This window comes from Lepidothrix coronata, unplaced genomic scaffold (assembly GCF_001604755.1).
Source record: "Lepidothrix coronata isolate B3197 unplaced genomic scaffold, Lepidothrix_coronata-1.0 Scaffold23, whole genome shotgun sequence".
NCBI classification, from domain to species: Eukaryota; Metazoa; Chordata; class Aves; order Passeriformes; family Pipridae; genus Lepidothrix; species Lepidothrix coronata.
Window position 1 is genome coordinate 4853318 of NW_016690203.1, and position 12098 is coordinate 4865415.

Sequence of the window (12098 nt, forward strand, 5' to 3'; positions counted from 1 at the left end):
TGAACCTATTCTTGTGATCTGGAGATGTAAGCCTTAGTCTCTAAGTCTGTATAATAGTGTACTGTTCCCTCACTTTCCAAAAAAATTGAATAGCCATTTTCTTAGCTAGGTAGGTATATCCAAATGAGACTTTTTCCAGTCTTTCTCAGATCTTGGTTTCAGTTTTATCATGCTGCTTTTTATTGAGTTCACTTGTACTAGTCTTTTACGTATTTTGGTCATCTGTCTTATGTAAAGCAGTAATGCATCTGCCTTACAAACTCTCAGTTAATATTTTATTTTAGCTACCAGTTAGTGTTTCCCTCTTTTACACAACTAAAGATACTTGCGTGATTCCATCGTAGTTCATGTAAACAGAAGTCCAGAAACTTTCTGCTGTTGCTGCTGGTGTCCTTCTTTAATGGTGGAGTCTCACCTATAACCTCTCTCAGTTGAGAATCTGTGAGCTTTGTTGTAAGCTTAGGTTGCACTGTTTGGCATTTCATACTGGCCACAAGCATACTCTGGTTCTGCTTTCCAAGGGGCAGTCTCAAGGGTATCCACTGGCCTACCTGGCTTTCAGAAGCAAACTACCTTATATTATTTTATGTTATAAACAGGTTATGTGTGTATGACTTACTGAGCAATCATCCATTTCTACATGAATTGTAGAAATTCATGTCTTAGGCTTGTTGGTTTTCTAATTAACATCTTAATTTCCAGTCGGAGTAGTGTTTCTGTAGTGTTTGCAATTCTTACTGTAAACTGTAGTTTGAAGACTGTAGTGATTTCACCACAAGATGAAGCAGTCTCTGAACACTCATTGAGTTCATGTCGCTTTTCCCAATTTGTGACTGTGTCAGCTTCATGGTAAACTTGATTGGGTAACCCATGCTGTAAAAGTTGACCTCAAGAATGATTTAGTTTTCATCCAGATTCATTCCCCAGCATGGCTGTTTGTATCACTTCATAAGTAGCTATGGCAGCAAAAGAGAGGGGCAGAAACAAGTATCTGGGCCCAGGAGGATGGGAATGCTACTTTGATCGTGGCACTAGCTTATGCCCACTTAATTTTAGTTTAAATACAGCTTTTTGGCTTTTCAAGTCTTTCACCAGAAGAGACTTGTTGTCTGTTTCTTTTCCAAGGAAAATGAACTTGTAGGGAAAATGCTTTTATCCTCAGTGTCTTGAATTTCTGTTCATTCTTATTCATTGATTTGTAAATACAATCACTAAGAATGGGCAAATGATAGTAATGCCGTTTACTTCTAAACAGTCTTCAGTGCTTTGAGAACAGCTGAGGAAGATGTATGTTTAAAATGCAAAATTATAGACTCATAGAACGGGTGCTATGGGTTAAAGATCATCTCCTTCCAATCCCCCTGCCATGAGACACCTTCCACTGGACCAGGTTGCTCAAAACCCCACCGAACCTGTCCTTGAACATCCACACTTTCTTTTAAAAGAAGAATGAAAACAAGAATTGGAAGTGGTAAGCCATGTAGAAGAAACAGTGAAAGCTAAGTTTAGAAAGGCTGTATTCTCTGAGCAGATAGCACGCTTCTGCAAGCATGGTTGTTTAGTCTGTGGTGTGGTGGTACTGATGCAGATCTTCACGGGCATGCTTTATAGTGCATGTGCAAGTTCTGCTGAATGTTCTGCACCAAAATGTTAGTACAGCAACTCGTGCAAGTAATCAGTGTGGTTTTGGTAAAACAGTGTTAATAAGGCTTTAGACACCTGTTATGGTGTGTCTGGTTTTTAACATTGGATGTACAAGCATGGCATCTGTTGCTTTGGCAGTATCTTGTAGTATGTGTTGTGTATATGCTGAAGTGGGTGGAGAAGTAAGAGGAAAAACTATCCAGAACAAAAATACCATGAGAATTAAGTTTGAGTTTTCATGACACCTATACCTATGGTTTGCCTGAGCTGTTTTGGCATGTATTAGTGATGTTTGTGAAATATAAGTGCTTGGTTGTCTTCTAGAGCATGTATGCATAGCGCATAGCTCTTTAGACAGAATCCGTACTTTTTCTTGGCAAATTGTTCCTGTTACAGTAAGTTGGCTTTTCCTTTAGCATCCAGTATATCCATTTTCTTGTTCACAACAAAAGCATAAACCAATAAACAAAATATAGAACATAGTTGCTGGTTTGTTTGTATTTGTTTTGTACACTGATAATGTAATATGAAAAGTTCGTGCAATCTCAAGACCTATTTTTATGGCTTTGATATGTCCTCAGCAGTTATTTGTTACTAGAACAGGCTTTTGTTAAAAGAGTGTGCAAACTTCACTCAGTCTCTATTTACATACAAGTAGGTCTTGCTGCATTATTAGCAGTGTACTTGTGTATAGAGTAGAATCTGGTAACATCTGAAATATCTTTCTTTCATTAGTGTCTTAATTTGAATTTTAGCAGCTGCAGGAAGAGATTGGGTCGTGAATCAGGAAGTGTATCTTTTCTTAAACTGTAGCAGTAATTATTTTTTTATCTGACCGTATGAGACCAGACATTTGACAAAAATGAACAGCAACTAAATGTGTAAGAGGATTATTTGAGGTTTGTGTTTAACTGATCAGAAATATTGGAACTGCAGCAAGAGTTTCATTTCTTTTTTGGTGTTTGCTAGAAATTAAGATTTCTAATTTAAAAAGACAACAGAATATATTTAATTTCTTGGTCCCTGCTTCTTGTGAAGTCTTTTATGTTATTTCTTTCTTTTGAAGTTCATTCACATAGTGTATAGATGATAAGTTTAGTGTAGCCCATATTTACATTATATTATTTTCTATGCAGCTATTCTTTTCTGACAGTATGGTCCCCAAAAAGGCTTTACTGCTAGGGAGAAGTGCCACAGGATGAAATGGTGCAACCTCAGGAAGTGAGAGGGTTGTCAATAGATAAGGATCTTTCTAGGAACGTTATAGGAATCATAAGCAAAACATTACAGGAGTAACAGTTTTGAGCACCATGCAAGATGACTGCCTGATTTATTTTTGGTTTTCCCTCTCTATGAAGAACTGCATCAATCTGAAACCTGGGTTTATCATGTTCAAAATACTGTTTCCTTGGAAATTTTCCTTAAAATTAAACTTGTTTTCAATTTGAAATGAAAGACTAAAACTGTCCATGGCATATTTTGAAACATTTAAATAGAGAAAAAATTAACATCTCATTTTTTGTTGTGATTGTGCAGACAATAAGGATCTTGTATTGGCATGATTCTACAAAATTTTAATGCAGAGTAACTATATTAAAGATGAAATGTGGGAACCTTTTTAGTGTGCTGTGTTTCTGACCTTATAGAGTCAGTGAAGACAGTGCAGAAATCTATAAGAGAACATTATTCAAGTCTTTTATGTCTTTGCAAGTCGCTTGAGAATGCCCTATAGAAGATCACTGAGTCTTACTCTTACAGACACTGCCGTTTTTTCTAGTTGTACTCTTCTCTGAGATACAAACTTGATGGTAAAACAAACTGCACCTGTTGTATACCCAACTTTTTTTTTTTCTGGAGTGTTAATTCTACTTTTCTTAATGGTTAATGCATTCAAAACAGTAGGATGTTTTCAGTTGTCCTGTTTATGGATGTAGACATCTCTTAGTGCTTGGGCTTGGGTTCCTTGCAGATATCTTGATAACTTAGGTTTTAACACTGTATGATTAAAGTTGCTTTCTTTAAATGTATAGCATGTAGGGGGTAAGATACCATGTTGATTACTTACTTTCTTCAACACCAAAAGAGTTTATTTTTTAGAGCATCATGTAGCAGTTCCCCAGGTCTTCAGTTGAATATGTAGACATAATGAAAGTCAGAAGGAATTTGACTCTTTGCATATAGCAGGTTACTAATGAAATCTTGGTAGTAGGGAGGCTTTTATGGTTTTTTCATTACGTAAATTTATGCTCAGTTATTTTACTTGTATTTATAAATACAACATGGAATATTTGTTGGGTTTTTTTTAACTAGAGAAGTGGTTATTTAATACTTAAATTTATCTTTAGCCACTGGTAAGCTTTCTGAGGTACCTGCGATTTGATATAGTGTTTGACATTCTGTATTCCTCTTTATGGAATGGGCAAGATAGGATATAATTAACTTGAGTTCTGATTATTATCAACTTTCATATCGAAAGATCTTCCTTATACCTTCAACACAGTGGCTGAAAATTCTACTGGAACAGTTATAAATAAAAATCAGAGTTGTGTATCTTTTATATGAACTACTGAGTTTTTTAATATCTCTTTTATCTTTTAGCAGTCTGCAGTTCTATACCATCTCTTACTGCTATTTTTTCCTTCTATTTGGCTCTATTTTCTTTTACTTCTCACATTTAGTCTATTCTAAGTAGAAACTTTAGGTTCCAGCAAAAATGTGAGTTTTCGACTAGACTCTGTGACTAGAAAGATACTTGAGGTGGAAATACTTATTGTGACCTTGCTCCTTCTTATGCATCTCCCAGCAGAGAAGCCTAGGCTTTTCAGTATGCATTAGAAGAAAAAAATAGGTACCATAGGGGCTGTATTTTTTGACATTTTCTCTTCTACTTTGTGGCAAAAAATTAAATCTTTAGCAAATTTTAAACTCTGTAGTTTTGTAGTATTCTAAAATTTCTGTGTTACTTTTTGTGAAATGTAATCTAGAAGATGTGCTGAGATACTAAAATGGTAATCTATATCTTAATTGAACTGGAACAAAAATAAATATGATTTGAAATGAAAAATCAAGACTCTAAAATGCACTTGCTTTCTTGGTCCTTAATACCAATTTGGCTGCACTTTAAATTGGTTTCCAGCTATAGTCTCTTATTTCAGTCTCTCATGGGTTGATTTCATGTGTTCCATGAGTGGTTGTTTGTAATTTTTGGAGCTCCTATAAGACTTGAGCACTTTAATGAGTTGATGAGTAGCAACCAGTGGGACTGAAATTGCTCAGAGAGAGGGGCTACTTAATAAAATGGGTCCCAGGCCACTTAGTTTGGTTTGCCAGGGAAAATGATCTTCCCACTGCAGCAGCCAGGGATGTTTGTGGGTGGGGACCTGAGGTGGAGGGACAGGCCTCAGGTGCTGAGGGAAGCAGTAAGGGAAGTGGCGTGAGAACCACTATTATTCACCCTCACTGGTCTCCCAAACCACTCTGTGTCATGTCCATTTTTGGAAGGTGCTATAGGATGGACTGAGTGTGCTGCTTCCAGGTGTTGACACCTCCATTTCCGAAGGACAACTCTTATGGCCTGACGTAGTCTAAGTGGACCTGTTCTTTCTGTCTGTAGCAATCTCTTGGACCAACGCTATTCATGTGACAGGACAGCAAGAAATGCACCGTGACCTGACTGGGAACATTCTGGGCCTGCATTGCACTTGGGCTGCTTGTTGTGCTGCCCTGCATTTTTATCATAGACCAAGGGAGGAAAACTTTAATGCATAGCTCTGCCACCATTATTCTCCTGATTCTGAGATGTGTGAAAGGTGAACCTTAAGCAGCAAATGGGAGGACAATTTATGTAATTCCTCCCACTGAAGCAATGACTCTGGACCTCTCCTGTGTCTTCAAAAAACAAACAAAAAGATCTTTTTAAGCTTGTGAAGGTTATAGGTGTGAGGAAGAGGAAAGAAAGTTAGTGGTTTGGCATACGTGCAACTCCTGTTGCTAAATTTTAGAGCATTTAAAGACCATCTGTCATGGTACTGTTTTCCCCCTTAATTTATAGTGTACTAATCTAGTTGAACATGAGGTTAGCTACCCATCAACTATAACAAATAATAAATTAAGTTAATTAATGAGTCTTTAATTTCACTCACTTCCAAACTATAAATTGTAGGTATTCCTTTTGCCTTGTGAAACATGTCTATAGTAAATGTATTAATTATTTGACACATTTTAATCTAACTTAATACTGAGTTTCTATTATTAGCAATTGTGCTTGATGAAATGGTGTTAACAGTGCAGGTAGACGTAAGTGAATCCCAGAGAAAAATATATACTGTTGAATTCATCTTCTTACTGAGATGATGTCAGTGCCTAGTGCCTTCTGGTCATTGCCTGTGGGTGAAGAATCCTTGTTCCCAGCTGTATTAAATACAGTGGGTCTGTGTTTACAACTGTTGCTGAATTAAAAAGGAGGCTTGGAAGTTAGGATATCTAAGGGAGAGAAAAAACAGGTGGTACCAAAATGTTGCCTAGGTAATGATGTTCTATTTAGCATTTTACATTTTTGTGTAACCTTAATCTTGTTTCTGTAAGACTACTGAAACAAAACTTTGATTGAGATGAAGGATGTTTTAATATGACTTGTGCTGAAAGGCATTTTGCAGTTCAGGGAGTTCTTTTAAGTTATCTGAAGTTATTTTTAAAAATTAATGTCCTTTCTTTAATAAGGTCACCTGAACAGGAGAGTGTGCAACAAGAGATTTTCAGTCTTTGCATGAGTATCCTTCATGCATTGAACTCCAGACTATAGTTATAACAAATCTGCTTTTATTATTTAAGACAAAATCAAGGATTTTCCACTTGTTGCTTTCATTTATAATTGTTTTGTTGAATCTGCTGCTGCAGTGGAGCCTCAGTAATATAATTAGCAATGCAGCAAAGACTAATCCTTTTGTTTGTTGCCCTTTGCTTCAGCTCTTCAGTATCTCTAAATGTAATATCTGCTATATATGGTTCTGAGGTTCCATTTCATGATGATGTATTGGAGGGAGAGGAAGATGGTACTATACATTAGAAATTACCAGAGTAGGGCTTTTTTATCAACCATAGAAGCAGGTAAGGGAATTGTTGAAGTGGTCCATAGAAAAAGCAGAAAGCCTAGTACACAATTAAGCATATAGCTTCTGAGATTTCCTGCTCAATTTCCATTCTATGTGAAATGTATTTAAAATAGCTGATTAACCTGTATTTCTAAGTGGAATAGTTGCTTAAAAATTGCATTTTATGAGATGGGAATACAGAAGTCATGTTTGTTGACTTAAACTATTCTCAAATTGCCATGAGTGAATATTTTGTTTTCTTACAGTTTATTATTTCATGACAAATTTATGTCACTAATGTGAACTAGTGTCAAAATGCTTTGAATGTTTTGATAACTAGGGCACGTGAGGTGATTTTTCAGATGCTTTCTTTAGTTGATCTGGGGGTCTAGTTTATTATGGGCAATGAGGGAATGGTGAAAGTCTAGCTTTTCATTTTGCTGTTTCTCTTTTTGTATTCCTGTTGCCTTGGTCATGACATTAGTTTTGCTTAAGGAACAAGGAAATTTGATTTTGCTAACTTCTAATAGTGTTATTGGGGGGGAGGAAATTCTTCATTTCAACTTTTCAGTATTTGCTGCTAAATTGTTAACAATTGTACTGAACACTAACTTCATTAAAACCATCTTTTGTAAAGCTGACTTTTGGACTTTATTGACCTAGCAATGACTTGTTTAGACTTCAGATTACTGGTTAGCATAGTAGAAATATTTTCCCCTCTTTGGTTTGCCATCAGTTTGCCAACAGCTAAGTAACATTGCCAGTAAATTTCTAAAGATAGCATTCTGCTCTGCAATACAGGCCTTTAATGTTTTAGTGTGATCTTTTCATCAGTGCTGGGCAAGGATGCATTTTGCTGCTGAAATAATGCACAGTTTTGCATGTATTTTGTAAAATTACTCTTTCCAGATTGTCTGCAAAACATCATTTAGGTATGTTGAAGATGATGAAATTGGTATGTGTATTGCTTTACCCCTACTTTCAAAATAAGGCATGGCCTTTGTCTTTCTTTGTTGGTGCTTTAAATATTATGGCTAATACCAGTATTCTCCATGGATAACCCAGGATGCTGAAAAGAGAAGAAAGTTGTGCTTACCTCCTGCATAGACAGAATCTGTCTGTATTAAACCATGTATGCTAGAATTACTTTTCAGCTCCCTTGCTGTTATGCCACTATTAAATGACCTCTCAGCAGCTCAACTGGTGTATGATTAGTCAGCACAGTGTTTCTGGGCAATGTCTCACGTACATATGTATTTTTGTGAGAGACAGATACATTTCTTTTGTTCTTTCATTTTTAGTTACATGGGAATTGGGCTTTCGGCACAGGGTGTGAACATGAACAGACTACCAGGTATGTTCCAGTTACTTACATTGGTTAACTGTTTTTTAAAAATATACTTCACCTTGATGGGAAGGTTTTGGTAAGCAACAGAGTGTAGCATGGCATCTCTGTGTTGTATCTGTTATTGGAGTTAATGTAACACTTGCAACTAGAAAGTTTAACTTTTACTGTACATTTGCTCCTGTACTACTTCCCTGCTCTTGATGTTATTTATAACATTATGCAGATACTTTTTAGCAAACAAAAACATTTAAAATTTTTTATCATGTTTCCAGATAAAAACGAAGCTATAGATTTCTATGCTCTGCAAACTGAGTTTCTAGCTATAAAGATGAGCTACTGTGGTAAAAACTTTTTGACAAACATGGATGAGCTCTTCTACTGGCAGTTTCTGTATAGTTACCTTTCCAACCTTAAGTGAGGGTGTGCGGCCTAGTTTTCAGTTTTGACTGTTCCATTGATCAGGGACAGTCTTGTTAACAATTGTTTGCAGTATCTCTGTAACACTTACAGAAGTTTTGTGTGTGTGTACATGTTGCCTTTTTTTAAAATAGATCTTTAAATGTGTAACAAATATCCACCCTAAAACAAAAACCAACAAACTTTTTTGAAATTGTCAAAGCATAAAATTATGTTGAATTGACCTTAGAGTATCTGCACTGCATTATAACTTTTTAACCCAACTGTTCTCATAAAGCTTCTTACAATGATAGCAGTGTCTCAGTTACACTGTGTGTCCAGCTAAGGGTGATGGATTATTAGTGGGTGGCATTGTTTATTTTGAGTATGATTTAGGATGCACTGCAAATAATTAAAGATACTACTAATCAAAGTAACTACAATAATTTGGGATCTTTAATTTACTGAGAGATGCTTAATGTCGTACTAGCTGAAGCTACTGATTGTACAGATTAAGGGTCTAAGTGTGTAAAATACTTTCAAATTAACCTGTTAGGCAGCAACTTGACAGAAAAAGCTCAGTATTGAATTGCAAAGAGTGTAGACAGGTATTTTTAAATGATCACAGACTAAAATTGCTTGCTGTGAATTTCATTGAGTACTGTAATAGTCTGAAGCTTCTTAGAGGTGCTGCAGCTTGTTCACCACTAAAATGAGCACCATATTTGCATATGTAATGATTTGCTCCTGGCTGTGACTTTGACCTGTATTGATAATCTTTTTCCTTTTCATTTAATTTATTTTAATTTTTAGGGGCAGCAAAGATAGTGGCACTTTAGTCTGGAGATTCTGCTATTATACAGAGGCTGCTTGCTACTGAATAGTCATTGAGAATGATCAGGAGTAGAAATGTGCTTCCCCAGAGACGCATGTTTGGGGTTTAGCCAGGAAGAATCTGATTATGACATATGGTAGCAATAGTTTTGCAAAATGAAAGGGAGAACAGGAGAATCTTCACTGCTTTGCTGGGACAAGTCAGATCTGTATATAGCTTTTCAAATTTCAGCATTGTAGCTGATTATATTTTTGGTGTTGGTAATTTTGTACGTTCATTTAAAGAGAAAAATGTGTTATCTGAATTTGCATTATCTGTTATGTACTACAAACAGAATTACTTGTTCGGCCATTTTGATAAAAGAAGTTGTCATTTTTTAAATTATACAGATTTCTTAGATAAGAAATCTTAGAAAGTAGGAAGCTGAGCATATTAGTTAACCATATGAACCTGGTTAGACTACACCAGCTTTGCATAGTCTTTAATTTATTAACTAATAAAGGAAGCAAATAAATTGCAAATGCTTTTGTTCTCTAGGTTGGGATAAACATTCGTATGGTTACCATGGAGATGATGGACATTCGTTCTGTTCCTCTGGAACTGGACAACCCTACGGCCCAACGTTTACTACGGGCGATGTCATTGGTTGTTGTGTCAACCTTATCAATAACACCTGCTTCTACACAAAGAACGGACACAGCTTGGGTATGGAGAAACATTACCATTAATGATAACAGTATGTCTTCAAGTCTGTAAATATGAAACTCTCTTCATGCCAGGAGCAGTGTTTGAGTTGTTCTTTTGATAGCTTGATCATCAATGAAGTAATAAAAGAATTGGGAAGAATAATTGCTTGTGTGCCACTTGGACTAACATTCCTTGTGCATTTGGGAGGATTTATTCATATAACATCTCATTCCACAGGATCTGCATTAATGAACTCCACTACTAAATCTACAAATAATGCTTGATGTTTATAAGGTAATAGATAGTAAGGGAGGTGGAAATAGCTAAAATTAATTTCTGCTGTACGGGGGACACCTAGCCTTCACTAAAACCTTACATTGGATGGGTGTTATTTTGAGCATATGTTGGAGAACGATGTCTTTTGGATTCCCTGTCTGGAGCCATTCATAGTTGGGCTAAAGCCATAAATTATACAAGTTTGCTAAAATTAAGTCCATTAAATTCTTGTGGTAAATTGTAGTATTAAGCAACACTGCAAGATAATTTCGAGTTTGGAGATATCAGGAGTGGGTAGAGTTAAAAATTTTGGTGGAATATCTATTTCAGTTCCTTAATGCAGTTTAATGAGCAAAGATACAATGTAAAATTAAAAAGAAAAACATTGCCTTCCTGCATTTAGGGGAGGGGAGGGGCTTGGGAAGAAATCTTGAAATTGTGCTGAGCAGAACAGGAATTTCGAAGGGATAAAGCCCAGAGAAGAATAAGGCTTTTGTCATGGGTAGAAATGTGATAAGGAAAATAGAGGGTAGCTTGAAATGAAATAAGAAGTTATTGAGACAGGTATTCTTGAAGTTGCTGTTCTATTTTCTCACATTGGCAAACATGAAGAAGGTTTGGAAAGTAGTAAGGGAAAGGACACAGTTTAAATTATTTTCCTAGTCTGTCTGAACAAGACTGCCAGTTTGTTTGCCCTGAGCAAACACATCTGACTTGGAAGTTTTCCTGCCCCTACTCAGAGCAGGGCTTAGGTGTCTTCTGAGGTCAGTTCCAAGTAATCACTTCTGGGATTCTATTTTATCATGATTTAATGTTCCTTCTAAATTGAATGAGTCTGTGTACCTGGACTCACTATCTTGACACCTAGGGCAGTAGGTGACACCTAGGGCACTTGAACCATGCACTGTGGAGTTGTTTCGTTTGGCCCTGTTGCAGGTTATGTCCAAGTGGAAGATAATGGGCTCGTGTTTGCCTTAATCTTTAGCTGGGTTAAACAGAGAAAGGTCATCTTACTTATTCCATTTTTGAAACTAGCAATGGTGTGCCTGCAGGTTGGTTGGATCAGTTGATCAACTAAAGAGACACTAGTTTTCGTGACTACCCTTATGGTCACATTCATGAAAGAGCTAAAAGGGAAGAGCAGAACCCTCTTTTTCAGTGGCAGACTTAAAGCAGACTGGATTAGGCCAACTGTGAAACAACACTGCAAGTGATTACAATCTGTTTTTAAAGGAGAACAGAATGGCATAGGTGAGGAGAGGCTAATAAAATGTCATCTGTCATAGACAGAGTCTGACAAACACTTCATGGATTTCAGAAGGAAAGCTGACAGCTTTTCTGCTGTTGTGGGCTTTGCTGGCTTGAATTTCTGACAGAGGAAAATTGATTCTGTGTTGAGTGGAAAAAGAAATCAGAAATTTTGGCTGTCTTGCAAAGTTGTTGCTGCTGCTAGTTGTCCAGAATTCTTATATGATCGTGACTTGGAGGACATTTATGTTTTTTCTCTGGGCCACAGATGCTCTCTGAAGTATAGGAAATCTCTTGCTTGGCCTAGGATATGATAAATAAAGGGCTAAGCAATTTTCATGCAAGTTTGAAATCCTGGGTTGAAAAAAAAAGCCACAAAACCAACCCCCCCACCAAGCCCCCAATACCTACGTATCACTCAGTTGTCATTCATCTGTCATGCCTACAGCCATGACTATTTTGGAAAAGAGCAGGTTGGATGTTAAAATGTGCCAAACAGAGAAAGCAGTAATAGCTTAGGAAAAGTTAGGGTGAGAACAGGTAATAAATAAAATAATAGCTTTGAGATGTGATG

General features: G+C 36.5%; 1 protein-coding gene across 1 annotated transcript in view; it reads left to right on the forward strand.

Annotated features, from left to right (window-relative positions):
- The window catches only part of RANBP9 (RAN binding protein 9), a 44387-nt gene that overhangs the window by 16841 nt on the left and 15448 nt on the right, over positions 1-12098 (forward strand). Inside the window, 2 exon segments of the mRNA XM_017808384.1 lie at positions 8036-8088; positions 9851-10018. Of these exon segments, the coding sequence (XP_017663873.1) occupies positions 8036-8088; positions 9851-10018 (221 nt within the window).